At 55.4% G+C, this 27,196-nt stretch overlaps 10 protein-coding genes across 10 annotated transcripts; 5 read left to right on the forward strand and 5 right to left on the reverse strand.

Moving 5' to 3' along the window:
• Positions 1-1,125: 1,125 nt before the first annotated feature.
• Positions 1,126-2,551, forward strand: EV422DRAFT_528889 (NRDE protein-domain-containing protein). Its single transcript, XM_053070307.1, has 2 exons — positions 1,126-1,331; positions 1,416-2,551. Exons 1-2 carry the CDS (start codon positions 1,288-1,290, stop codon positions 2,239-2,241), a joined length of 870 nt encoding a protein of 289 aa, XP_052925697.1. The 5' UTR covers positions 1,126-1,287; the 3' UTR covers positions 2,242-2,551.
• On the reverse strand, positions 2,409-4,210 carry EV422DRAFT_528890 (ADP-ribosylation factor family-domain-containing protein). The gene is made up of 6 exons (XM_053070308.1): positions 4,120-4,210; positions 3,659-3,996; positions 3,465-3,549; positions 3,197-3,361; positions 2,932-3,103; positions 2,409-2,831 (listed from the first exon to the last, which is right to left on the reverse strand). The coding sequence occupies exons 2-6, from the start codon at positions 3,749-3,751 to the stop codon at positions 2,747-2,749; spliced, it is 600 nt and encodes a 199-aa protein (XP_052925698.1). The 5' UTR covers positions 3,752-3,996; positions 4,120-4,210; the 3' UTR covers positions 2,409-2,746.
• A 1,829-nt stretch (positions 4,211-6,039) lies between these two features.
• Positions 6,040-8,673, reverse strand: EV422DRAFT_528900 (P-loop containing nucleoside triphosphate hydrolase protein). Its single transcript, XM_053070309.1, has 6 exons — positions 8,527-8,673; positions 8,036-8,204; positions 7,182-7,941; positions 6,799-7,107; positions 6,628-6,699; positions 6,040-6,541 (listed from the first exon to the last, which is right to left on the reverse strand). Exons 1-6 carry the CDS (start codon positions 8,588-8,590, stop codon positions 6,410-6,412), a joined length of 1,506 nt encoding a protein of 501 aa, XP_052925699.1. The 5' UTR covers positions 8,591-8,673; the 3' UTR covers positions 6,040-6,409.
• Positions 8,674-10,366: 1,693 nt separating this feature from the next.
• On the forward strand, positions 10,367-12,316 carry EV422DRAFT_578414 (uncharacterized protein; the record flags this gene model as incomplete). The annotated part of the gene is made up of 5 exons (XM_053073288.1): positions 10,367-10,923; positions 11,048-11,358; positions 11,479-11,649; positions 11,727-11,910; positions 12,053-12,316. Exons 1-5 carry the CDS (start codon positions 10,390-10,392, stop codon positions 12,314-12,316), a joined length of 1,464 nt encoding a protein of 487 aa, XP_052925700.1. The 5' UTR covers positions 10,367-10,389.
• Positions 12,317-12,385: 69 nt separating this feature from the next.
• On the reverse strand, positions 12,386-14,438 carry EV422DRAFT_587185 (uncharacterized protein). Its single transcript, XM_053073473.1, has 3 exons — positions 13,738-14,438; positions 13,418-13,617; positions 12,386-13,349 (listed from the first exon to the last, which is right to left on the reverse strand). The coding sequence occupies exons 1-3, from the start codon at positions 14,056-14,058 to the stop codon at positions 12,617-12,619; spliced, it is 1,254 nt and encodes a 417-aa protein (XP_052925701.1). The 5' UTR covers positions 14,059-14,438; the 3' UTR covers positions 12,386-12,616.
• An 814-nt stretch (positions 14,439-15,252) lies between these two features.
• On the reverse strand, positions 15,253-17,959 carry EV422DRAFT_557124 (VID27 cytoplasmic protein-domain-containing protein). Its single transcript, XM_053071916.1, has 2 exons — positions 15,424-17,959; positions 15,253-15,347 (listed from the first exon to the last, which is right to left on the reverse strand). Exons 1-2 carry the CDS (start codon positions 17,719-17,721, stop codon positions 15,282-15,284), a joined length of 2,364 nt encoding a protein of 787 aa, XP_052925702.1. The 5' UTR covers positions 17,722-17,959; the 3' UTR covers positions 15,253-15,281.
• Positions 17,960-18,010: 51 nt separating this feature from the next.
• On the forward strand, positions 18,011-19,041 carry EV422DRAFT_619963 (uncharacterized protein). Its single transcript, XM_053074085.1, has 2 exons — positions 18,011-18,328; positions 18,419-19,041. Exons 1-2 carry the CDS (start codon positions 18,153-18,155, stop codon positions 18,687-18,689), a joined length of 447 nt encoding a protein of 148 aa, XP_052925703.1. The 5' UTR covers positions 18,011-18,152; the 3' UTR covers positions 18,690-19,041.
• Positions 19,042-19,230: 189 nt separating this feature from the next.
• EV422DRAFT_528905 (peptidase S8/S53 domain-containing protein) lies at positions 19,231-22,866 on the forward strand. Its single transcript, XM_053070310.1, has 8 exons — positions 19,231-20,209; positions 20,295-20,374; positions 20,452-20,605; positions 20,678-20,918; positions 20,992-21,136; positions 21,205-21,314; positions 21,382-21,852; positions 21,919-22,866. Exons 1-8 carry the CDS (start codon positions 19,609-19,611, stop codon positions 22,634-22,636), a joined length of 2,520 nt encoding a protein of 839 aa, XP_052925704.1. The 5' UTR covers positions 19,231-19,608; the 3' UTR covers positions 22,637-22,866.
• Positions 22,867-24,679: 1,813 nt separating this feature from the next.
• EV422DRAFT_550666 (V-type ATPase) lies at positions 24,680-25,412 on the reverse strand (the record flags this gene model as incomplete). The annotated part of the gene is made up of 4 exons (XM_053071789.1): positions 24,680-24,810; positions 24,898-25,068; positions 25,148-25,182; positions 25,261-25,412. 4 exons carry the CDS (start codon positions 25,410-25,412, stop codon positions 24,680-24,682), a joined length of 489 nt encoding a protein of 162 aa, XP_052925705.1.
• On the forward strand, positions 25,412-27,192 carry EV422DRAFT_51252 (Mob1/phocein). Its single transcript, XM_053069074.1, has 8 exons — positions 25,412-25,852; positions 25,925-26,009; positions 26,083-26,164; positions 26,238-26,338; positions 26,430-26,518; positions 26,593-26,719; positions 26,793-26,864; positions 26,946-27,192. The coding sequence occupies exons 1-8, from the start codon at positions 25,503-25,505 to the stop codon at positions 27,048-27,050; spliced, it is 1,011 nt and encodes a 336-aa protein (XP_052925706.1). The 5' UTR covers positions 25,412-25,502; the 3' UTR covers positions 27,051-27,192.
• The last annotated feature ends 4 nt before the right edge of the window (positions 27,193-27,196 follow it).

Below are 27,196 nucleotides of genomic sequence, written 5' to 3' on the forward strand. Positions count from 1 at the left end.
GGCTCTTCCTCGTTTCAATAAATGTTTCATTCTTTCATTCATTCTTCAATAGCCTTCAGTAGGCTTCCGAAGGGTGTCGAAGGCTTCTGCAGGCTTCTGAAGGTTGCCCCTTCGCGGTACTTTTTCCTCGAAAATGCGGGTATGAATCTCCGCTCTCCATAGAATAATTTTCTTATGATTTTCTCAAATCTCGCATCTATGGAGAGCCATGGAGAGACTTACTCGATCTCCCTCCATGCGTGAAATTTCTGAAGATTTTTCCCAAAAATAGAATCATGGAGAGAGCCGGTGTGATCCACAGGAGCTCCGCTCCATTACGACAGCGCGACGCACACCCGTCACTCGATGACCCGGAGCGGAGTGCACACCAAAGCTTCATCGGACTTGGTGCGCACTCCATCGGACTCGATAAATGACGGTCACGTGAGGTCGCGTGAGGTCATGGAGGGATTTATGGTGTTAGGAACGTGTGTTTAAAAACTGCGGTTATAATCCGTCCACCCACTCACTACTGATGTCCGGTCGTTGTCGGGGTGCCGCATCAACCACCGCTGCTAGGGGACACATCGAACACCCATCAATAGCGCAGCGCAGGCCTTGTGTAAAACCAGGCCAGGGGCACTACGCCGATGCAAGCAAGCCCCTACACATCTTTGGGGACCGAAGGGGGATAACGTGAAACAATGTTGGGGGCAAGGAGAGCGAGAATCTGCGGGAACGAGCAGGAGATCTCGTGCTGGAATGATCACCAAGTAATCGCCCCCCCATCGGTGAAGTGCGAGCGTTGGGCAGATTTGGGGGCCGGTGGTTTGCTGCGGTTGGGGTTCCGCGTTGGGTTGAGGAGAATGGTTGTTTGTTGTGGTCACGCTGCCCGGGTTTTTATATGCAGCTGGTGGATTTATGGCACCGTTGTTTTTGTCTCATCGTACAAGCGCATGGTACGCTAGATGGGATGATCTTGCCCCTGTTCCTCTCCTCCTGTTGTAGCGGGTGACGGGATCATGCAAGCGGTAAGCATACTTCCCGTAACGCCCTCTTAAAAAGGGTTGTTGTCCTCCTGGCCTTCACATTGAAGGGTCACCGCGTGGAAACGGACGCGTTCGGGTGCTTACGCGATCTTGCCGTCACGCTCTCCTCTAAGGTCGCCGAGCATGCAAGAGATGCAAGACTACCATCCCACATCACGCACCACCAACCAAGGCATCACCACGAAGCTCAGGGAGCCACTCACCCACACCCCCCCGCTCCGTCCCCCGCCCCCTCCCAACTCCTCAGCCCTTCCGCATCATGTGCGTCATCTACTTCGGCTTCGGCGTCGGCAACTACAACATGTACGTCCCCCCATCACATCTCCCTCCCAAACCCCCCCCCGCATCCTCACACCCCCTGTATATCGGTCGGTTCTTCCCCTCCAGAGTAGCAGCAGCCAACCGCGACGAGTACCTCGACCGCCCCGCCACGCGCGCCCACCCGTGGTGCGAGATCGGACACCCGGGCATCCTCGCGGGGACCGATCTCGGAACGGTGCGGGTGCGCGACCCGTTGCAGCCCTCCCGTACCGCTGCACAGACGGCGACGGCGGGTGGGGACAGTACGACTCCGACTCCGGCTACGGCTACGACTGAGGCGGAGAGTCCGCTCCGGATCCACGGGGCGGGCCACGGGACGTGGATGGGGCTCAACACGGCGACGGGGACGGTGGCGTTCCTGACGAATTTCAGGGAGGAGCCGCGGTTGATGGACCCGCGGGCGTTGTCGAGGGGGGTGTTGGTGCGGGATGCGCTGATGTTGGGTGGGGATACGGATGCGGATGCGGATGCGGGTGGAGATGGGGCGTCGCCGCTGGAACGCTACGTGCGGCGGGTGCATGGGGAGAAACATCTGTACAATGGGTTCAACCTCGTTGTGGGGCGGATCGACTCCACATCGCATCTCAACGACCAACAACCCCTGGACGCGTGGTACGTCGGCAACCGCGGACCCGCACGTCCCGACCCGCCGCGCCGACTCCGCCGCGGAGTCGTGTACGGGCTTTCGAACGGCGTGCTGGTCGACGGGGTGTCGGATTGGCCCAAGGTGGAGGTCGGGAAGGGGTTGGTTGGGGATGCCATCAAGGAGGTATGGGAAAAATTCCCTCTTTTCATGTTTCTGATTTCCTCCTTCCTGTGTCAACGGCATGACTCAGATATACTTTACTCCCCCCGCTTTTATTTTTACAGTCCTCAACACCGAACGAACTGATCTCCACCCTCCTGACCCACCTCAAGAACACGACCCAATACCCACCCCACACGCTCCCGGCCAACATGTACAATCCGGCCCTCGAGCACGCGTTATCCTCGATCTGTATCCCGCGCGATCGGTCGCCCGGGGGGAACTATGGGACCAGGTTGCATACCGTTGTTGTTGTGCGGCGGGATGGGAGGGGGGTGTTTGTTGAGGAGGGGGGAGAGGGGACGGGGGAGGGGAGGGTTGAGGTTGAGGTTGAGGTTGGGGGTGTGACGGGAGAGGGGCTGGGAACGGCTGGGGTAGAGTAGTGGTAGATAGATGTACAGTATGATAGGGGTGGCCGGTTCTCAACCACTGCTGCACATTTGCCATAAACCTGTATATCGGTCATCAGACGGCGGCCCGAGGGAGTGGTGTTGAGCCCAAAAAGGGAAGATACTGTATGTATCCCGCTTGTAAAGAAGATGTGATATATACAGATGGCGGACGCCGTACCCCCGAGATTCCGCGTGGGGGTTCATGCAGTAAACACCGGCGGTCTATTCACTTTATTCCGCTGCAGCCGGACAAACAGCCAATCCACCGCGTCTTTCACTCCATCCCTGCCGCCAAAAAAAAACAAACAAAGACGCATCAACAATCGCCTCCCCCCCCCACACACACACCACCACAAACGTTCGACGTCGGGGATTGTTTACGCACCCTTTCAAAGCCGACACGCCAAGCACCTTACTATCCTTCGCCCCCAACTGCACCGCAATCGGGTTGAACACCTCCTTGATCTCATGCATCCGCATCGCGGACGGCACGTCCTGCTTGTTGGCCAGCATCAGCACGGGGACGCCTTCCACCTCATCGTTGGTTATCACGCTTTCTACAACAAAAACAAATCAATCAATCAATCAATCAATATTCCCCCCCCCCCCCACTCTCTCATATGAACTGATGTATGATTTAGTTCTCGTACCGAAGGAAGTTTTCACCTCCTCCAACCGTTCCCGATCACACGCATCGACTACAAACACGATCGCGTGGCATTCCGAGTAGTATTTGGACCAGATGCTGTGCAGCTCGCGTTGCCCGCCGAGGTCCCAGAACGTCAGGCGGGTGGAGGCGATATCCACTTTTCCCACTGTTGTCGAGAGAGATAGGCGGGGGGTTAGGTGAGGGATGTTTGGGGGGGGGGGGGGGGGGGGGGGGGCGGGGGGGGGGGGGGGGTGATTGATATACGCAACTGTTTAGACCGACGGTTGGCCCGATCTTTTCGGGGGGGAGGCCGGGGACGCCGAGGAATATGGATTTTATCTTTTCCAGGAGGGTCTGGAAGGGAATGGGCCCCGAGTCCAAGTCAGCTCTCCCCGCGTGTTAAAACAGCATACGTTCTCTCCCTCGCAAAGGTTGGCAAAACTTGATGTGAGAGGAAACGCACCGTCTTCCCCGCATTATCCAGCCCCAAGATGATCACGTAGAATTCCTCCTTTTGCGTCCATTGCTTGTACAGGCCCGTGAAGAGCGTGTACATTGCGGCCCCCTCCCCTTCCCAAATTACAGATGTTCGTTGTTCGGTAAACGACACTCCTACGGGGTTGAATGCCGGAGGTGTTCTCGGCTGGTGGTGCGTCTTACTGGTAGGCGTCTTATGCGTCGAGGGTTGAAAGAACTCTGGAAAAGGAGGTTGGAGTAGAACCGGACGGCAGATGGTCTGTCTGTGGCTGCTGCTGCTGCTGCTCTCCTACGTCGGAGGCCTTTCTCACGGCTCTGAGGGTCCTGGGGGCCGCCGGGCGAGAGGAGTGTCAGGAAGTGCTTGAGCGGTGGGCGCAATGGGAACGCGCGCGGCCCTCTCTGGTTCCCCATCGGTTCCCCATCTCACCAGATCTCACCAGATCTCACCTCACTTCTCTCAACTCACACTCCCAATCCCCGACCCCTTCAGAATCAACCTCCTCGTTCACGACCCGCTGCCCCCTTCCGAAAAAAAAAATGCCTCAATACTACCAACTGGGCCTCAACATCCTCAACCTCGACACGCTCACCTCCCTCACCCTCGTCCGCCCAGGGCCCAACTCCTCCCGTTTCTCCATCAACGGCGCCGCAGAGATCGAGATCCCCCACCCGCAGCACCACAACGCCCACTTTGGTGTGCAGAAGCTGATGGATGCGTTGGAAGAGAGGATGGTGGAGAGGAGGAGGGACGAGGTGGAGCGGGTGGCCGCGGGGAGGATGGAGGAGATGATGCTAGATGTGGGGCGGAAGATGGATGCGTTGTGGAATATGCCGGGCGCGCCGGGGTATGAGGAGGCAAGGAGGAGGTTTGAGGGGGTGGTTGGCGAGGGGGCGGAGGAAGGGGGTTAAGGGGTCGGATTGAGGGTGGGGGCGACTGTGGATGTGTGATACGTTTCGGTTATATAAGCCATGGACGACCTGCAGATGGAACCTTCGACTCCCTGCGTGTATGCTCGTCGGCGCGCCCGACGGTTCTTCAATGCTGGATCTCTCGACTCGAGCCCAAACGTATCGGGCAAAGAGCCATCACCGGCTAGCGAGGGATCAGAGCGGCCGGATACTTGTGGGATTCGTCTACACCAGGATGGGATTCAACTACCGTGATGCGTCCCGGACTTATTCGTCTGACCGCCGAAATGAGGCTGCTGTCTCAACGTTGGATTGCACCTTGGGGTCCGATTGCTGGCCTGTATCCATGGGCCCCACGAACGTCATACGCGATGCACACCACACGAAAATCGGGACAACTGCTTTTCCCTTCTCATGCATCTGGGGAGATCCACGGGTATACGAAAAAAATCAAAGTTCACCATGCTATTCCGGTACAAAGACAAGCCTACACCCATTCCTCATCCGCCGTCGTGCATGTAATGCCACATTCACGAAACCTACGCGTATCGAGTCGCCCCCGCAGCGATGCACACAGCACACACATAGATGTTGAAGTAGGGATGAAACGATATCTTCATAATGGCAAACTAGGCACATACTTAGGCGTTGAAAGGCGGGATGTATGATGATTGTAATAGCAACCACAGCGGGAAACTGCGTCTCGATCTTTTCAGATTTCCCCTTCTCCAAATGCATCATATTCGCGACCTATTGCACCAGACCTCGCATCGATTCGGCCAGAAGTGATCGTTCTCCTCCGCATTTATTGCGCTCAAGTAGATCGAGCCAAACCGCCCCTATACTGTATGTATCCCGCCCGGAGAGCGACAGGGGGGAGCAAGTAAATATAAAGTAATCCATCGAGCCATGGAGCCCCAATGATCTCCATTGAATCTCGAAAAACCCCCGGCCTTCCCGTAAACCCCATACCTGCAACCTCTCTTGGCCGCGTAGCTGCCGAGATTGCATAGACGGGATGTCGAAAACAGCAGCCATCTGCCTGAAATAGAGTGCATACACCACCCATCAACTCACACTCGCTGCCCCTTGACTTTGGCCGTATCACCAGATCCGAATCGTCTCCTTTTGATCTCTCAAGACACCCTACATCGCTCCTCCAATGCCCACCTCGCCAATGCATCGGATATCGAGCTTTGAGCGTTTTTTGAACCTGCATCCTCTTTGCGGGTGCAACGCTTCATCCAAAAAAAAAAAAGAATATTTTAGCACTACCTCCGTTTTCCACGGCGGGGGTTCGGGACGAATCTGGGTCAGTCTGGCCGTGGAGACGTCACAGCATACGGTATGTAGATGGAACTTTGATGTCGCAGCCCAGCCGGACGGCCGTGTCCGAGAAATGCTGAGTATAAACTAGGCCTGTGCGCTCCGATCTCCCAGATTCAGGTCCCCTTCTTACATTCAGGGGCAAAGGATGCCGGTGGTGAACGAAATATTCTTGTACGTACATGACGTCTGATGGTCTGGTGAGAAGGAGGTAGATCGGGGTGCCCGGAAAAACAGGCAGTCCCGACATCTGGAGGCAAAAAAGAGACGCTTCACCACGATACATCCGCTGGCTTTTTGATCTCTGAATGACGAAAACAAACCGCACCACCAAGACGCAACATAAGTAATTGATGAGAGATGTGGTCGTTTACAAACGGAGTAAAGACAGGAAGAGAGACAAAAGGAGGAACGCATGGTGATGTGATGTGGTATGGTATTCTAAAAGTCCCTCTGAATGCCGCTCAGCTCAGTCTTCCTCGATTCTGATCTTTTCATCCCTTTATGCGGAGCTCTTGGCCAACTCATCAGCTTTACGTCCCACCTCCTCGATATCGCCCACCATGTAGAACGCGGCTTCGGGAAGAGCGTCGTGCTTGCCGTCCAGGATCGCTTTGAAGGATTTCAGGGTGTCCTGTGAAAAAAAAAATGGCGAGATGAGGATTATGGCGACGGCGTGGGGGATGAAGGGGGGGAGGGGAAGGGTGAGAAGGCACTTACAGCGAGAGAGACGTAACGACCTTCGTAACCCGTGAACACCTGGGCGGTGGTGAAGGGTTGCGACATGAAACGCTGCGAGGGACACGGGGAATGAGGAACGACATCAGCAACGCGTTCATCAAACGACTCGAGGATATCTAAAGGAAAAGGAGGTATGTCCCAAAAACTCACCTGAATCTTACGCGCACGCTGCACAGTAAGCTTATCCTCCTCAGAGAGTTCATCCATTCCCAAGATAGCAATGATATCCTGGAGGGATTTGTAGTTCTGGAGGATCTGCTGGACGCCCGTGGCGATGTTGTAATGCTCGTCGCCGACGATACGGGGGTCGAGGATACGGGATTTGGAATCGAGGGGGTCGACGGCGGGGTAGATTCCGAGCTCGGCGATGGAACGGGAGAGGACGGTGGTGGCGTCCAAGTGGGCGAAGGTTGTGGCGGGCGCGGGGTCGGTCAAATCGTCGGCGGGCACGTAGATGGCCTGGAAGTGAACGATAAATTGTAAGATTTTTGACAGCTGACTTTTCCGTCAACCCGGCCCTCAGAGCCACGTACCTGCACAGAGGTGATAGATCCCTTCTTGGTGGTTGTGATACGTTCTTGCATTTGACCCATATCCGTGGCCAAGGTGGGCTGGTAACCGACGGCGGAGGGAATACGACCAAGCAGAGCGGACACCTCGGAACCGGCTTGAGTGAATCGGAAGATGTTGTCAATGAAGAGAAGCACATCCTGACCCTCTTGATCACGGAAGTACTCGGCGATAGTCAGGCCCGTCAGGGCGACACGGGCACGGGCTCCTGGGGGCTCGTTCATCTGACCGTAGACCAACGCGGCCTTGGACTTGCCATCCAGTTGGATGACACCGGCGGTAATCATCTCGTGGTACAAGTCGTTACCCTCACGGGTGCGTTCGCCGACACCGCAGAAGACAGAGTAACCACCGTGGGCCTTGGCGACGTTGTTGATCAATTCCGTGATGAGCACAGTCTTTCCGACACCGGCACCACCGAACAATCCAATCTTTCCACCCTTGGAGTAAGGCGCCAACAGGTCGACGACCTTGATTCCGGTCTCCAGCATTTCTGGCACGGTGGATTGGTCGACGAATTCCGGGGGGTTGGCGTGGATAGGGAGCTGCTGCTTGGTCTTGATAGGGCCGCGCTCGTCGACGGGCTCTCCAATAACGTTCATAATGCGCCCTAAGCATTCGGGACCGGCGGGAACACGAATCGGTGATCCAGTGTCGAGGACCTTCTGGCCACGGGTCAAACCCTCAGTTCCATCCATAGCAATGGTGCGGACGGTGTTCTCCCTGAAATAAGGCGGATGGAAACAAGGTCAACAAACTGATGCAAGAACCCGTAGCTAGCCATTCCATCGAAAATGCATCTGTCATGAGGACTCACCCCAAGTGCTGAGCGACCTCAAGAACCAAACGACCACCCTCATGTCCTTGGACTTCGAGAGCGTTGAGAATGGATGGGAGCTGTCCAGCCTCGAACTGCACGTCAACAACGGCACCGATAACGGATCGGACGGCACCGTACGTGGTCGCCTCGGTAGCCAGACGGCGGACTAGTTTGAAGAGAGAAGATCGATGAGATATGTGAAGGTCAGTACTGAGCTCAGATAAAACTATAGCATTTTTGCCGAGGGCCTGCCGGGCAGCTCTTAATCTCAATTGACGACCTGACCAATCGCGGGTGCAATCCCTATATCCGTCACCGTCGTCCCATCCGCCCCCATCTGTGCATCATATTCAACCCTTGTTGAGCGTGAAACTGATTCCTCCCAGCTTCAAAAGGGTCCCCAACTGGTACTCCCATCTCAACTTGGGGCGTGGGAACTGATGTGGATCCGGTGGCTTGGATGGATCGGGAAGTCTACTACTACTCACCGGTTGAGTTGCTGAAAGCGGGCTTTGCGGCCCTGCGGACGAAGCTACGCATGAGTACAGTCATGGCTGCGAGAGTATGAGGAGGGGGGGGGTATGCGATCCTGGGTGGGTAAACAGGAGTCGCAAAAGCTTGCTTCTGTGGTTGCGCCGTCCGCCGTCTCTCTCCTTGTCGAGGGGGCGAATGAACAGCACCCGTTCCTTTCCGAGTCACGTGATGTGGTGGTTTGTTTTGCGCGGCTTCGCAACCGATAAGAAACAAGTGACACCCCACTTGCTAAGGAAATCAAGTCCGCTGGGGCCCGCGAAAGCTGTGCGAGAAAGGACTTTCGCGAAAAGCCTGCGCATCCGGGCATTCGAACGCCGAGGCTTCCAACCTCAGCACTGAGCTTGACCTACATCATGCCAGCAAAGCGAGGTGGCTGGCCACGATCAACACGGTTGAGGACGCTGCCGTCGCGCGCGCCATTCAATCAATCAATGCTGAAGGCGATTCGTGCCGTACCCGTCTACCACCGGGCCGGTAACTCTATGGAGTTGTTCGTGGAGACGGGCATTTTAGTCGCCGACCGATTCATAGTGACGCTACAACCGCTCTCTTGCTGTAACTGCGTAAGTTATGTTCTGACCGAATATATATGGAGAGTACGACGTTTGGAGGGAGAAAACGGGCGAGCCCATCCACATCATCATGCACGGGGACGAGGGCGGCACGCCCAGCACCACGGCCGCTCTTCGGAGTGACCTCCAAGAGTTGGCCTTTGCTGGTATGCGTTGGAGGTTGTGGAGCATCCGATGAATGCTTGCTGTACGGTAATTGACCAAACGTTGCCAGTGGTCCCCGTCATGCCGGCCCGCCAGCACAATTGACGTGGACACCATATTTCTCGAAACCGGAAGGGGTTCCGTCAAGACGAGAGCATTTGCTAAAGGATAGGGACATGCATGATGGGTACCCAACCATCTGGCGTTCAAGGACGGATTGTCGAAAGAAGCGCATTTCACTGTGAGGATGGAGAGTGGAGATTGCTAAAGGATGCGAGGGATTGCTTCGTGTCACTTGCTAATTCATTGCTGTCAGCCCCCGCCTGTTTCTTCTTCGCCACGCTATGTTCTTACTGTAACGCATGTTCAACGTCCATTGCATATTGTTTTCCGGTTGCAGATCCACATAGGGGCAACGGGAACTTGACACCCTTCCCGAACGTTCGCCGTGTTTGACGCGTTCGTGTCCGAAGATGGGCTGATATAGCAACGCGGCTGATGTCCGGAAGACCCTCGCCAGCACCTCACCCGCACATCTTTCCGCTACTTTATCTTGTTCAACGTGCTGGTCATCTAGATCTATGTCGGAAAGAAGCTCACCAGCTGCATGATCGTTCCCTCCCTGCAATCGAGTCTCTTCTGCTTTTCGAACGAAGTTTGGATGAAAACCTGTCAATCGTATTAAAAACTGTCATTAGCCGTCAATCCTCCAAATGCCTTCCCCCACTTCACCGAATATTGATGCCACGTAACTGCCTGCCACCCCTGCTTGCGCTTGGCGTGTGCGGTCTGCCCTCCACACCCCAGTACTTCCGTCCCCCTTGGCAGGACGCCTCCCCCTTCCTCTTCAGTGGTGTTCGGTGAATGGAACATTGCCGCGGATTGCCTTCTCTCACATGTGCAGGATACGTTATTGGTTATGATCCCATGCAACAGGGAGTGAAAGGGATCGGTTTTTTCTGTCGATGACCATCAGGGATCTTGGAAAGCGGTCATTAGCGGCGCGAGGAGCGGCTTGTGGAGGATGGAGGAATGTGCGGGGGGGATGGATTCGTAAAGTGACGGGATTGAATATATGCCAAGACGATTGTTGACAGGCCGATGAGGAGAATGTACAGTATATATAAAGAGCGCCTGCCTTCCGCAGACCTTCACTCCGGATGTCAAAGCGGCCGATGCGTCGCTTTTCCAAAGCTGCAGCCAACGGATGTGTACCTGCCCGCCATGCTCAACCTCCAGCTCTACGTTCGACGTCTCATCCGTCTCGCATCCATCTTCACTCTCACCATCCTCCTCACCCTCCCTCTGGCGCACGCTCAAGATCCACCCGTCCCAACCTCCGTAGCCCCCGACACCGTCCCAACCGGCGTCGCCACCCCCAGCGCAGTCCCAACAACCCTCGCCAACCCACCCCCGCCACCGAACACGCTCATGACAACACTCCCTTGCACAGCGACATCCCCGCGCATGCGCGTCGAGTTCCGTCAGTTGACCGACCAGCAGCGCCGGGACTACCTTGCGGCTGTTACTTGTTTGCGCACGCTGCCATCGAGGTTGGGCGCACAGGGGAGTCGGAGCGTGTATGATGATTTTGTGTATGTGCATATGCAGAGTGTGCCGATGGCGCATAATGTGGTATGTGTTGGGGGGGTGTGGCATATGCAACTTAATGTACGATGTGCGGGTTTATACGATGAGCAACCGGTGCGTCGACAAGATAACCAATCATACATCCCCTTTCTCGAACCACAAACCCTAGGCCGCTTTCCTCCCCTGGCACCGCCCGCTCGTCTCCCTCTACGAAGCGGCCCTGCAAACCCTCTGCAACTACACGCACGCAATCCCGTACTGGGACTGGAGCGTCGACGCCGGGCGGGTCTCCACGGCCCTCGTATGGAGCGTGGAGTACTTTGGCGGATCGGGGGACCCAGACAATGGGTACTGCGTGACGACGGGCCATTTCGCGAATGAGAATGCGGCGTACCCCGACATGCATTGCTTGCAGCGGAGGTTTGCGGCGGGGGAGGAGGCGAGTCAGGTTGACGGGGATATGGAGGCTTCTCAATATAGGTGGGTTGGTCTTGGGGGTGTTGATCAGCGGGGATGTGTTCGGGGATGTGTTCTGACATCTCTACCCATGTCCTCCGCCGTCCGGGCTTCATTCGCACACCCATGTCCATCAATAAACAGCCCCGTAGAACTCCAATGGATCCTGCAACAACCCACGTACGACACCTTCCGCCGCGAACTCGAAAACCACCCGCACAACAACATCCACGGCGCCATCGGCGGCGACATGCCGGGCCTGATCACCAGCGTCAACGACCCCATCTTCTGGCTGCATCATGCTAATCTCGATAGGTGGGTTGGTTCGACTCCACCCTTGCTCACTTCATATTGCACTGTCATTCATGTCCCAGCTCGTCTTTTTTTCGTAGGTGGTGGTACCTCTGGCAACAGCGCAACCCAGAGCTCGCCAACACGTTCAGCGGCAACAGACAGCGGGACGCGCAGGACGCTAACGATGCGACGCCGGACGATGTGATGATATACAGTGGGATCTGGCCTGATTTGCGGGTCAGGGATGTGTTTAATACCGTTGGCGGGGCGAACGGGTTGTTGGTGAGTTTCCGTGCGTGTTTCAGGGGGGGGCATTTGGGTTCAACGGAGGGCAAATGTCCGCGATCCTTTTTTCCTCCCGACCGTCGTCACTCACCCCCGTTCTGTATTCAACCCTCCCCCCAAACGATTTCCAACCCCCCAGTGCTACAACTACTCCGCCTCCCTCCCAACCCCCAACATCACCAACCCGCTACTCCTCCGCGTCTCCCAAGACTCCCTCCCCGACGCGCAACCGCAGGCCGCCGCCGTTCGACTGCCCCATGTCCCCGATTCGGTCGTTGCTGCTGTTGCTGCGACGGCGGCCGCCGCCGCCGCGACGCCAACCAACGGCGTAAACGCTACGACGACGGCGAGAAGGGGTTTGAGAAGACGCTGGCGGGGGAGGATGACGGTTGGGGGCGAGTAGAGGTTGGAGTGAGCTTGCGGCGTATGTATTTACAGATCACAGACGGTGCGGGGCGACGTGGGGTAGACGGAGCGACCAAGTGGGAGTCCATGGCGTTCAGACCATCGTTGAGACTCTCTCACACCGGCGTATGTGGGGCTTGGGGAGGGGGATGCATGAATATACATTGGAAACAGGCTGTACTGCTTCTAATTCTGGAAGAATGTAGCGTATAGGTGCATTCTGTTCTCTATGCGAATCGGGCTCATGGCACTCTTAACGCTGAAAGCTACTACTATAAACAACGTGAACACTCTGCCTCTAATTCTCGGCCTTATCCCACTTCCTCGGGTCATACCCCGGATTGCTCTGCAGCCTCAACGCCTTTGGCAGCAGTGGGTGTTCGGCGATACTCTCCCAGCTCACGTACTTGAACGTCGTCTCCGGGTTCGGATCCTCCGCCGTCGGGTCCCTATGATCATCATGCACGACCAACAACCCCTTCCCAAAGCTCCCCATCCCCGTCGCCTGCACATGCAACCCATCCGTCTCCGTAACCTCATCAATCCCCTTGGCGGGGTCCGCGACGATGCTGAACGTGAACAGGTAGACGGGGACGGCGGCGCGGGTGTACACGGCGTACGCGTTGACGCCTTGCAAGGAGACGAGGATGTAGCCCGAGCCGCGCTTGCCGTGGAAGAGGGTGACGCCTTCGACGTCGCGGTACATGTGTCCGCCGTTCGTTGTGAGGGTGTCGACGAGGTAGGGGGTGGGTGGTGAGGTGGGTTCAGCGGGGAAGCGCCAGAGGCCGTGGGATTCTTCGGAGGCGTAGAGGTGCCCGTGGAGGGAGTCGGTGACGCAGCCTTCGACTTGGCCGCCGGTGCCGACGTTGAAGCGGCGGACGAGTGTGGTGCGGAGGGTTGGGGTGGATTTTGGGTGCTTTTGCCTGGGGCCGGGGGAAGTTAGGTTGGCGTTGCAGTTGTTGAGGGCGTCGTTGCTGGATAGGATCTCGTATTGAAGGTACTCTGACGTCTTGGAATTGACGAAAACGTAGCTGAAAGGTAGATGTTTAGCAACCCGACATTTGAACAAATCACGTCGGGACTCTCGCAAGTTACTCACGATTTGCGGGTCTGGGGTGACTGATACACGCACGATCCATAGACTTCAAACCCAGGCTCGACGGGCTGGACACCGCCGTCGATAGCGTTGAGCTTTCCGTCTTCGATCTGGAAGAAGCAGAGCGTGTCGTCGGTGCGACAGGCGGTGACAGCCAAATCGACCTTCTTCTTGCCAAAGCGGACGTCGTAGAGTATATCCACCTGAGATGAGAAAAGGTGTTGGGATTGAAATTGAGCACTAGACCCTCGCGAAAATCGAAATGGCGCATCCACGGCACGGATCCATCTCCCAACCCCACAAATCTGGCTCCACACACTCACATTATCCGGCTTCCCCGCCTCCACAAACTGCTTCTGTTTTCCCTCCAAATCAAACACAAACAACCCCTGCTTCCCCTTCTTATTCGTCGTAATCACCACCGAGTCCCTCGCATGCCTATCCGACACCCACACCGTAGGGTCGTCGCCATCCGCGCCCGCGGGGCCTGTCTGCAGGGTGGGTTTGACCGCGTAGAAGGTGCAGTTGGGGCCGGTTAGGCCTGTAGGACACGTGGTGTTGAGGGATGAGGGTAGGATGGGGGAGGCGAGGACTGCCGCATTGCTGGCGAGGAGCAGGAAGGCGGTGAGGCGGGTGGAGTGCATGATGTGCAAGCTTCGGACGATCGGAGAAAGTCTGGCCCACTTTTGGTTGGATCACTCTTGTCTGAGCAAACTGGAAGGTCGACCATCGACCCCACCCTTTTTATGGGATTTCCATCATGCGCGCATTTCGTTCCCCTTCTGTCTAGTCCCCCCAATGACGAGTCTCTCTGACGGAAGTGCTTCCGAGAAACAAAAACCTCGTAAGCCGGCACGAGCCGTAACACCATCAACGTACCCATCGGAATGCCTCCCCCGCGCAACATGAGAACTCGTTATATATACAGTACAGCTGTGCAACGGACGTTTGGTGGTAAGCTTTCAAGCGTACGACGGCCAACGTGGTTGTGGAGGTTAACGGGGTGTTGAGAGTTGAGAAAAACGTGCGCCCTTCCTGGCCTGCCGACGAGGAACGGGGATTCCGGCCGACGCGTGCGCGACGCGTTTTGGTGGGAGGCTTGTGTGGACTTGCAAACACAACCCTCTCTCAGCCCGATCAGAAACGTGCGAGACGCCATATCATTGCCATGCAGGTTCATCTTCCATTTGTTCATGTGAGTTGGTGGTCCGAGTCGGTCGGGGTTTTCGCTTTTTTCGCTGTCGTGCTTTCGTAATCATCCCTTCACCATCAACGCGTCGCACACCCGCAAAGTCTCGAAAGTCAGATCTCCTGCACAGGACATCATCCTTCAATCTTGTACCGTTGGTTGCCCCAATTTCACCGAGGGATATGATCGGCTATTTCCCCCTGTCGCTCTCCTGCAGGAGATTTGTATAAACCTCGAGGGATGAGACCGCTGATCTATGCCAGTTCTCCTCTGTTCGATGCGTGTATGTATATGTGTCTGGCATGCATCAGCCAACACGACACGACACGACACAGCTCTCTTCCCTCCTGCCAATCTCTCACTTTCAACATTCGCACCTCGCAACCCCATCGATCGACACTGCCTCCGTTAACTCCAACCGGGCCCTTCTCTCATGCACAATCGTAACAAGCGTAACCGCCACAAACCAGGGTGAAAAGAAATGACTATTACGCTATCCAAGAACAGCAGAAGGTATACATATGGGGGGGAATTCATACACGATGAAGGGAAGGGGACGAAGAGGATATGGGTAGGTTCCCGGGGGTAGTTACATACAGTACATATACAAGGAGGGGGAAAGTGTACGCAGCACAAAGGGGGGATGTATGGGGGGGGGGGGGGGGGGGGTCGACTACATTAATACGGCGAGTTAACAATACTCAACCTGCTCTTGAGGAGCTTTGCGGGTGTCGACAATGTTTTCTGCAAAAGCAAAAAAAAATCATCAAGACTCGTCCGACATGCCCCACACAGATCCGGCCAGAAACCGCCCACATACCTTCGTAATCATCTCCACCTCGCTGGGCAACGCGACAATCATCGCGCGATCCTCCCCATACTTAAAATTATCCGCCACAACCGTATCCTTATACTGCTTGATCGTATAATCATACAGATGGCCGGCCTTCACCCTCCTGAAGTTCCATCGGATCACATTGGGTCCACTCGAGGTGATGATCGCCAACTCCTCGCTCTCGCCCGTGCTAAACCGCGCGGGTGTGAATTGCACGGCACCGCCGAGCCAGGTGACGTGTTCCGGTTTGAGTTGGAGGCGCTTGAGTTGGGGTTTATGCGCGCCCATGGATTTTTGGAAGCCGAGGGTTCCGCCGGCCATTTCCGAGTTGATGAGGAGGAGGTGCGTGCGGCAGGTGGCGATGATCCATTTTCCGTTCTCGGTGGTGTCGATGCCGATGATGGCGTCGCCGGTTCCGGGGAGGTGGGTTTTGGCGCGCATGTTGAGTTTGTTGTAGAGTCTGATCTCGCCTTTTGCTGAAGCGACCGCTAGTTCGCCTTTGCCCGTCGTCGCGGCGCATGTGAAGGCGTTCTTTGTCGCGTATTGGTTGGACTCGGATTCAACCAACTTATTACCCTGCAAACGCGGGTCGATGCGGAAGATCGAGTTGTGTCCAATGCCGACGAGCGTCTGGTTGGTCGTCAACTGCGAGTACTTCTGATCGGGGACGAAATCCTCCACTTTACGTTCATCATCGACCTTCCACTCCTCCACGACTTTGCCCGCCTCCAGATCCATCTTGTACAGCTTGTTCTCGTCGCCCGGTTTCATCATCACCATCGCCGCGTCCTGCTGGTGCAGCATCACTTTACGGGGTGAGAACATCTGTCCGTCGAGGGTGCGCACGTTGTTGATGGCCGTGGCGAATTCGAGCCCGTCGTCCGCGGTGTGCTTGAACACGCCGATCTTGTCCCCGCGGACGACGAAGGAGCGGTCGTGGCGGTAACCCACCGCAAGCTGGCTGTTCTTGCTCCCTGTCGTGGCTTCCTTGTATGATCTCTGGCCGGACTCGTCGTCAGAGGCTTCATCGTCGTCATCATCGCGTGACGAGTGCAATTTGGCGGGAGCGGTCTCCTCTTCTTCCCACTCTTCATCCTCCCCCTCATCACCCTGCAACTCCTCCCGCTCATCAATCTCCATCGGATCATCGTCGTACAACTGCATCAAATACACCTGCTCATCCTTCTTCATCTTCCTAAACAGCTCCTTGTTCTTGACTTCGTACACGCACTCCGTAACCATCTCCTTGAACTCGCCCTCATTCGCCACCGTCGCAAACTTCAACGACCACGTGTAGATCGGCACGCCGGTCGTTTCATCCAAATAATTGAAGATGAACGTATGGTGCTCCGCGTTGAAGGTGGGCGACATGCCTTCCTCGATGGGCTGGCAGAGATAGACGTGGTCGCCGGATTTGACAACCAGCTGGAATTTCCACTCGCCGATCTCGGTGATTTCCGCGATGGCTTGGTCATTCACTAGCATGAACTGCTGTACGCGGAGATCGTAGAGGTAGAGTTGCACGGGGACGGATAGGAGTTCTTCGCCTTTGGGGATGGATGCGAGCGTGCGCGCGGGGGATTTACCGTTCCTGAATTGGGGGGTGCTGGGCGATTGTGCGGCGGGGGTGGGAGTGGTGGGGACAGACCTTTTGGAGGTGGATTGTGGGGTATGCAGTGAGGAGCCCGCCACCGAAGATCCTGCGGGCCTAACTGGCGTCTTCGCAGCGGCCCTCCCCACCACCTTCTCCCTCGCATCCCTCTTTATCCTCTCCACAAACTCCGCCAGCTGCTGATCACTAAATTTCCCATGATCAGCCCCCATTGCTCTCTCAAACATGCACGTATAGGCCGTATCCTCAAACAAGCTCATCGTCAACTCCTGCACCCCTTCATCAATCACAAACTCCCACCCCTTGGCCCCACTAAAATCCTGCGGGTCCGCCCAGAAAAACGAGTGCGAGCCGCCTTTTGTTCGGACCCGGTTGAACCGGAGTTGGGCGTCCAACAAGAACGTCTTTTCATCATCTTCATTCAGCTCTTTCTCGTCGTCGTCATCATCGTCGACTTCGTCTTCATCGTAAACGCGGGTGACGACGAGCTGGAAATTGTGGAGGGTGGCGGTGCGACGGATACTGGCTGCGGCGTCGCGGAAGATGAGGGTGCGTGCGCTGTTTAGGGAAAGGGAGTAGAGCTGGCCGGAGGGAATCTCGACGAGGGTGGAGGAGGAGGTGGATTGGCCGCCGAAGACGAGGGAGTTGAGGTTGCGGAAGAGGAAGTTCATTGTGATTTCGGCCGTGATTGTAGATAGGGCAGGTGTGCTTTCTTTCGCTCTAGATTAACGTAACGGAAGATCCTCGTAGGCACAGCAGTCGCCCACGTAGATCGGGAAGGACGAGAGAACGAGAACTAGAGAGCTCCAGACTATAGTATACAGAGAGTAACAGCCAGGTGCTTGTGCGTCTGTGCTGCGAAAGTTGAGTTCTGGGAGAGGGGGAGGTGGTGAGTGTTCTTGGCAGGCGGGCTGTCCGAAGTCCATCGAGTCCCGTCGGAGGTGTCACACTCCGCCGTCCCACAGACAACCCTTCCGCAAACAAGCTTTTTGGGCAGGGTCTCTCCACCCACACTCCGCTCTCTCTTCACCCCCTCCCACTACCAGCACCACCACCTCGCCCCGCCCCTCCTTCTCCTGCGAGCTCGCTATCGCGAACCGAAATGTCCAACCCCCGCGTCTCCGCCCTCGCGTCCGAAGAACGCCCCTACGACGACTCAAAAAGCCCCACTCGCTCAAAATTAGTCCGCTATGCTGAATCAGCTACCTGGATAGTTATCGCTCTCGCCTCTGGTTACTTTGCCAACCTAGCCGACGCATTACAGAATTACGGCTATGGGTAAGGAGTTCGTCCTTTTTCCGCGTGCACACCTCGGGTCTCGCAGTCTGCACACGTTATATCTAACCGTGCCCCCCTCCAACCCCATAGACTCCCATTCTACCTCCTCTTCACCTCCCTGGCGGGCTTCATCATCATCTTCATCTACCTGCAATTCTACGTGCCCATGAAAACGGGTTCACGCGTGGATCTATCGAAATGGGAAACACAGGCTCGACTACCTGTTCAGATTGCGACCGCGTTTGGAACCCTGTCGATGTTGTCGTCGTGTTGGATGTTGTGGCCGGCGTACGGGTTTCTGAGCCCGCCGTTGGTGTTTGTGCTGTTTATGGGTGGGTTAAGCTTTATTGGATTATTCTGAGGGGGGCGATGAACGGATGATGAGCAAGAGGGAGGTTCAACATTAGGGTGTGAGGAAGATGGAAAATGGTTAATGAAGCGCCTAATGGACGGGAGGAAAGCGGCGATTGGGCAAGATGTGACCCGCCGACCGCATAGAGCATTTGTTCTATGAGGCGAGGGGCAAGGATCCGAGCAACATCGACAGTGGGCGAGCGTGGAGGGAGCATTGAATTAATGGGTCGGTTGCCGTACGGGATCCATGGCGAGCTTTGTTCGCAGGGAGGGGTATTTATCGACTTCAATTCAGTTTGCTATGCAAGCTTTTGTACATAACATAGAGCTGATGCCATTACAGCACATATACTTATGCATCCCATGCACTCTCTCTGCGGTCGTTTCCGCCGTCGACGTCCGGACCGTATGGGGCGTCACGGCGGACGGTTTACGTACGGAGGGGGGGGGGGGGGGGGGGGGGGGACCCGACGGTCAGAGGCAGGGTCAGAGGGAAGGGGGAACACTCCTCTCACGCGTCAGTCTGCGCGTCGCTTCCGTGTGCGGCGCCGTGGGAACTGGACCTTACGACGGCTTGGCATCCGCATCCACAGCGGCATCCTCCCCGCATAGACAAATAGCTCCGGGCTCCACATGCTGCGGCGGCATACCAACACCTAGTCTCCCTCCCTCGCTCTCTCCCAGCAAGTACCTAACTTATTACGGCCGCTTAGAGCATTCCCTCGTCGGCATCGCTTCCTGCCCTCGTTAGAACCGACGACTTTACAACACCAACGTCTGCCGTCCTCATTACTTCGCTTTGCCGGCGACGTATCTAGTATCTGAAAACAAAACCCCCGACAAACCGGGACGAGCGGACTCGAAAGTCGAGCATCCGAGTTAAAATTCTAGCGGAAAACCCCGTTCCAACCCGCCGCAGCCTCGCCATGCCCCGAAAGCTGCATGCGATCTTGGCCTCAACCCTCGCCTCCGTCCTCCTCTTGACCCCAACAACCGTCATCTCCTCCTTCCCCCGCGACTTTGGTCCCGCAATACCGCCAAACGACCACGTCAATTTCCATTACTTTGCCGTCAAACTCGACCCGCCGCCGCCGCATGTTTCCTCCGCCGCAGCAGCCCTCGACGATGACTATTACCAAACCCTCGCAAAGGACATCGGCACCACCCTCGGCGTGCATACACTCGGCCGCGTCGGCCAACTGCAAAACTACTACCTTTACGCAGCATCGAAAGACCAGACACTGTTCGGGCGGTCCCAAGAGCAGGTGGAGGCTGAGCGGACCCACCACGAAAAGCGGTTCGCATCAAAGCCCAACGTAGCATGGGTAAAGACGCAGATCCCGCAGCGGAGATTGTTCGCGCGCGCACCGACGCCCGCGCCGCAGAATGAACGCGGGCGGCCGTTTCGGTTGGGCGAGATTATGAAGGAGCTGGGGATTGAGGATCCGGGGTTTCAGAATCAGTGGCATTTGGTGAATACGGTGACGATTGGGAATGATATGAATGTTACGGGGGTGTGGCGGCAGGGTACGTCTACCTTCAGCAGGGGGTGAGTTGGGATGTACCTAGGAATCCGATTACATTGCTGACTCTGAATATCCTTTCTCAAAAGGTATCACGGGACATAATGCGACGGTGTGTTTTGTTGATGATGGGCTCGATTATGAGAACGAGGACCTTACAGAGAACTTTGTGAGTGGACTATTGTTCAGCACACCAAACTCAGGGTGGTCGCGGATTAGAGGCATACTGACGAACATACCACCTAGTACGCCGAGGGCTCATATGACTACAACACGCACGTAGCATCCCCCAAACCCAAAGAAATGGAAGACCACCACGGCACCCGCTGTGCCGGCGAAGTAGCCGCTGTAAAGAACAAAGTCTGTGGTGTAGGGGTCGCTTACAACGCCAAAGTCTCAGGTATGTCATCTCGCCAACCCCATCCCACCCCATCCCAAAACCTCACCCGCCCGCCTTCACCTCCATTGAAAGGCGTCCGGATCCTCGGCGGCGAGCTAACCGAAGCCGACGAAGCGGCCGCCATCAACTTCGACTTCCACAACAACCACATCTACTCCTGCTCCTGGGGCCCGACCGACGACGGGCGCGCCATGGAAGCGCCGCCGCAAATTGTGTCCGATGCTGTGCGGAATGGGATTGATAAGGGGAGGGATGGGCTTGGCTCGATTTTTGTGTTTGCGAGTGGGAATGGGGCGGCGAGTGGGGATCATTGGTGAGTTCGGGGGTTACGAGGGGAGGGTTGATGGTATGGCGTGGCTGATGTGACTGAGGGCATTTTCTTTTAGTAATGCGGATGGATACACGAACAGCATTTACACCGTTACGGTCGGAGCGCTGGACCGGAACAACCAGCATCCGATATACTCCGAAGCTTGCAGTGCTGTTATGATCGTCATGTACAGCAGCAGTGGGGCTCACTTGGATGCGATTGTAAGTAAGGTGAAGCTGGGCGTGTATCAGTGAGACTTCGTGGACTCAATGTGTCGGTCTTGTATTAGTACACCTCCGATTGGAGCTCGCAGGGGTCGCAGTGTACGAATGCACATGGAGGCACGTCGGCGGCCGCCCCGTTGGCTTCTGGAGTGTATGCTCTGGTCCTTCAAATACGGTAAAATTCCTCCGTTTCCTATTTCCCTCCCAACAACGATGCTAACGTATCAGCCCCGCCCCCCCAGCCCGGACCTCACCTGGCGCGATATCCAACACCTAACGGTACGCACCGCCCTCCCCGTCAACCGCCAAGACCCCGGCTGGTCCCCCACCGCACAAGGCCGCCCCTTCAATAACAAGTTCGGCTTCGGCAAACTTGACGCCTACACCACCATCGAAGCCGCCAAAACCTTCCAGAAAGTCAACCCGCAAACCCACCTCACCTCACCCGTCATTATCACCAACGCCGCCATCCCCGGCGACGGCAGTCTGGTGGAGAGCGCCTTTGAGGTTACGGAGGCCGTGGTGGGGGGTGCCAATATGAAGAGGATTGAGCATGTTACAGTGACGGTAGAGATTGCGCACCCGAGACGGGGGGATGTGGAGGTGGCGCTTGTGAGCCCGAGGGGTATTGTGAGTGAGTTGTGTGCGGCGCGGCCGAGGGATGCGAAAGGGCTTGGGTTTCGGAATTGGACTTTCATGAGTGTTAAGCATTGGTATGTGCCCCTTTAAAACACTTGAATGTTTTGACGTGTACCTAACCACTTCGATAATGAAAACAGGGACGAAGACCCCCGCGGCACCTGGAAGATTCAAATCAAAGACGCCCAACAACAAGGCACGCGGGGCACATTCCACTATTGGTGGATGACCATTTGGGGCGAACAACATTCGGCGTCCGCCTCCCCAACCCCACCAAATCCCACATCCACCATCATTGCCTCCCCAACATCAACCCCCTTCTCTCCAACCCCAACACACACAACCTCCCTCGGGGCTTCAACCCTCCCCGCCTCCCCAACCCCAACATCCCCCAACCTCTCCACCCCCCCAGCCGTGCCAGCAACATCATCACCAGGCTACGCGCTAGCATTCGGCTTCTTAATCCTTGGCGCGGCAGGCGGCGGGTTTTACGTCATCAGAAGACGAAGGCTCGGCACAATGGGGTTGGGTACAGGTGCCCGGAAGTCTTTCGGAGGAGGGGGAGGCCCTAGTGTGGACGAGTACGAGTTCCGGATGTTGAGTGATCATGAGGTTGATGCCGCGTTTGAGGATGAGGACGACGCTGGAGTCCAAGTGGGGCTTGTGGCGGGCAGGCAGGGGAGAGGTGGGGATATGGGCGCGGGTAATGGAGCTGGGAATGGAGGGAGTGGGAGGGGCGGACAGCAGGAACGGTTTGTGTTGGAGCATGGGGAGGATGAGGACGCGGAGGCGTTTGAGCGGTATCATGATGATGAGGAGGAGGAGGAGGGCGCGGGGGGGACCAGTTTCCGTGCCTGAAGGGTCCGTGCCTGCATCGAAACCGCAAAGTTTTTTTTGGAAATGAACCGCACAGGCCTGAAACTGGGCTCGGCACTCCAGCCTTCTTTGCGCACCTTCGAGCTTCACGAGGAGTTTTTGCGCGTGTGGGGCTGCGGTTCTGCTATTTACTTAGACGTGTCAACCCCAATGAGCGAGGCGGATTTCTGTGTGTAAATTAAACACTTCGTTATAAAGTCTTTGATATTCCATTGATGCTTGGATCTGGAGGATGGAGGGTGCCATTGGGGTTCACTATCCTCCGGAAGATACCCATTTTCTGGACGGGAACGGCGAATTGTTCAATTCGTTGCGAGGGGGACGGCATTCCACAGCAAAACGCACGAATCGAGTTCATTACGCCGATCCGGCTAGCAATTCATCGCTCGCAAATTTCTGAGCCTGCGATTATCACAACGCTCCTCTCAACGGCAAGCTTCTCTCGGGGGAAGCTCGCCTCTCCTGATGTACACGCGACATTTCCCCCCTCGTTTCGTCGCGAACCCGTCCCACAAGCAAGGGGATATGCGATGGCGAGGGTTGGGCCGTTGTGGCAGTCCTGGCAGAAAATCTCTATGAATCCGGGTTTCCTGCCGCCCCTCTCACTCTCTTGCAGGAAGCACATAGAAGACTATTTTCCCCTGGCACGCTCCTGCAGGAGACTGAAAGGAGATCGTCGCTCCACTGGCATTCTCCTGCAGGAGCTTTCAAGGGGGTTTTGTAAGTCTGATTCAGAGCCGGCTTATCCACGCGTCGGGGGTGTTCGACGCGATGAGCTTACGCGATCGAAAGCTGTCATTTGGGTATGGCTAGGGAGACGTCTCGTTGGAGGGCTCTGCTGTTAAGTGGAGCAGGTGCTCCTTTGCTGGCATAAGTCTCCAGCGAAGTTCTGTTCGAAGGTCCATTTCACCCAGGTTACTCAGGTAGTTAACCTGCGAGTTTGCTATGGAATGGATGGGAATGCTTTGAGACAATTCCAGGGGCAGTCTAGTGCTCACCGTGCAGATTAGGAGCAAAAACACAAAGCCAAGTCCTGCAAGCTACGCAAGCCAAACCAACACTAACGTGCGCCATGAGGATAGACGAATGAAGGATTACACTTGGGAATTGCGTGTTGAGAATTGGGCGGCAAGTTCAACATGACTGAGCACAAAGAAGACAACGCACATGCACGCTTGTAGTGTATATTGCACGCTGGCTTTCCAACTCTGTCTCATGCCTCTCGTTGTCTGCGTCGCAGGCGGTGGGGCATATCCTCAACTCCATACCCCCAGCATACGGAGAACCGCGACGGCTTTTACTCATACACGCCGTTCTTCAGCCAAAAGCCATACCATCATACCTTAACGTTTGAAAAAAAAATGATAGGCGTCGGATATGTTGATGAGAGCTCCCATCTCTTGCACGAACCAGTCCCTGTTTACTCGCATCTCTGATTTACGCATCACCGTCAGGCTTTTGAAAGTCCAGTGTGCTGTAAGTCGTTCCTGTCATATCTGGATTTCTGGTGTAAATCCGGCACAGTACATCATGCGGGATGTGGATTCGGAGGCAAAGGGACTGGACTTCCTTCGGCTCCCGAAATGTCATCCGCTATCATACAAAGCGAGGTACCGGAAAGCAAGCCTCCAGAGCCTGAAACAATCCCCTCTTTTGGAGTCGTCGACTGCCCACTTGAGTGTGGCTGGTGAGGTTGAGAGAACGTTCTCGGGCGCTGCCGGTGTGTATGTTGATGTGCGGTCTTTTGTTGTCAAAGTTCATACGGTATGCAGTTTCCTCCAGGACGGCAATCAGAGCAAGGCTTCTGCTGTAAAGTTTTCATATCCCATCTCCTCGTTGCCCAACCTTTCTCCAGAGCACAGACATTGGCAGACCTGGTTGTCGCTCTGGACACCTTTCGCTAACAGCGTTCAGGCATCGCCATTCGGCACATCCGTTCAAGCCCTAAATCCACGGCATAACCCGACAAACCTCCGAAAGTAACGTAACAGGATGTTTGAACGGACACCAGGATATCAATTTTATTCAGCAATTGCTGACGGCCTTCGTATTCAAGATCAAGCTGACAATCAGCCCGTACAATCCCAAAACTTCGGCAAAGATAAGAATCAGCACCATTCCGACAAACAGTTTTGGTTGGTAAAGGTATCCGCGTACTAAACAGACATCCAATAAGCAAAAAGCGATGTCAGTCACTTTAAGGGCACATTCGGATATTTTGCAATTATTTCCCCGAGACTTACCGCAAGAGTCTCCCACAATCCCCACAGCATATCCGGCGCTCAATCCCGCAAATCCAGTCGATAGCCCAGCTGCCAGGTGGATAAACCCAGCAAAAAGCGAATATTCACTGTCGGGATTCAGACCGTTGCTGACCAGCACCGCTACGACTAGACCGTATACTGCTATGATACCTGTAAATGAAAATCATAAACGTTAAGTCCGAGGTTTCGCCCGCTTGTCACACGCTTGCAATACATGCAGATGACATACCAGCCATGACCACGGGAATGAGCGCCTTCATCATCCTGCAAAAGATTCCAGCGATATCAGCGCCAGCTATCGGCAGCCCCAAGGTATGAAAGTAGCTCGCTTGTCAAACTCACAAGTCTGGCCTGAATGTTCCCACGCCAGCAATCCCGATGCCGGCTTTCGCAGTTCCATAAGCGGCGCCGACGGCGGACAGAATCATCGCAGTGGCTGCGCCGGCAAAGCCGAAGAAGGGAGCGTAGGCTGGACACGCTTCTGATGTTGCCATCTTGGCGGATTGGTGTTAGGGGGAAGAGTCGTTCGCGGAGCAGTGGTTGAGAGGAGTGTGGTGAACCTTCTCCCTCTGACTGAAGTTAGTATGAGATACACCGTATCCGAACTTCGTTTGCAGACCACTACAGTACGCAAAGGCAGTGTGTTGGCGGCTGTGTGGTTTATCAGGGTGCCGATGTTGTTCCGTTGCGAAAGCTTCACCGACTGCAGACCGATTGAGAGCCGACGCTTGACGAATTTGGGAAGTCCTGCTGACGCGCCTTCTGAAGCGTTTGGAGCGGTTGGTCATGCAAGACATTGGCAAGTGCAAACATTCCCACTGAGCCGCTTGAGCAAACTACCTCAGGAACGGAAACTGAGCCATAACGTCAAAGGGAGAAGCTGCACAGGCGTACAGACGTGCACACGCGGAAATATGGAGTACCAGAAGTTCATGTAGGGGTTGTCGGGCGGGAACCGCACAGCGAAGTCATCTAAAGCATCCGAACTCACACGCTTTCTCCTTAGGGGCCATTATGAAGGAAAGACCTTCAGAGCCAAAAAGCAGTTCTTCCAAGGAACGAAGCGGGACCAAATACAAAAGTACATTGTGGTAAGTAATGACCAAGCCGCTCTTACTACGCGGGGAGCTCAAGACTGACTAGGTTTCCCTCGTTATTCCCCAGAAAACGTTAGGTGGAAACGATATATGGGCTGTTGTGGAAGTTCCACCAAATACCAGCCGTGAGGAGTGGATCGCTGTGAACAGTAGGTGGCAGAAGGGTGACTTTCGGAAGCTGGTGGGAATGTCGCGTTTTCAACCCCTTTCTGCGCTCTGCAGCCGTGGACTTCTATAACCAAATAAACCTGCTATATGGTTGCATATCGGAGTACTGCACGCGGGAATCGTGTCCGTCGATGACAGCGGGGCCCAGATACGAGGTGCGTACTTGATGCTGCATATCGGATTCCGAGGAATCGGGCCGCCACGACACCGTCCCGGGATGCTAATCACCTTCGAATGAACATATAGTATCTCTGGGCGGACGGTATAACGATTTCAAAACCCATCAAATGCTCAGCCTCGGAGTACGTAGAGCATCTATTGGCATGGGTGGACACGTAAGGAAGTCCCAGTCCATCCGTCGCATCCAAGGACTTTCGCACTTACATCTGGGTACTTTTGTTCTATGCAGTCAACTCGATGATGAGAACACATTCCCACCCACAGACTCCTTCCCACCACATTTCATGCCGACCGTGAAGAAGATCTTCCAGCGGCTGTTCCGGTTCTATGCGCATGCATATCACAATCACTTGAAGGTAAATTGAAACGATGTACATCACGAACACGCGAACATGAGTTCTGATGAACGCTTTTCTACCCCGCCGACAGCAACTGGAAGAAGTTGGCGAGGACCGTCATCTGAATACATGCTTCAAGCACTTCATCCTGTTCGTCACAGAGGTGGGTACTCCACAGATGTTTCCCAGTAACATTTCAAAGTCGGCCCCAGCATGCTAACGGCATTTTCCACTATATATATAGTACGATCTGATAGATTCGAAGGAATTGCAGCCATTACAGTCGATAGCAAATCAGATATTGGAGCAGAATCCGAGACGGCCGGCCGGCACTCTGCATGTACAGTAGTTAGACTCATAGATACCATAGGGTAAACAGTTTTGCTGAACAAGGAAGACGTCAAGACCGGCTTGATCAAGCCTGGGCGTAGTCAGCTTTTGAGAAGAGCTTAGATACTGTATAGCTTAGACTAAGGGTCGGCGTCCTCATGCGTT

This window comes from Fimicolochytrium jonesii, assembly GCF_025526975.1.
Source record: "Fimicolochytrium jonesii strain JEL569 chromosome Unknown EV422scaffold_11, whole genome shotgun sequence".
Classification (NCBI taxonomy): Eukaryota; Fungi; Chytridiomycota; class Chytridiomycetes; order Spizellomycetales; family Powellomycetaceae; genus Fimicolochytrium; species Fimicolochytrium jonesii.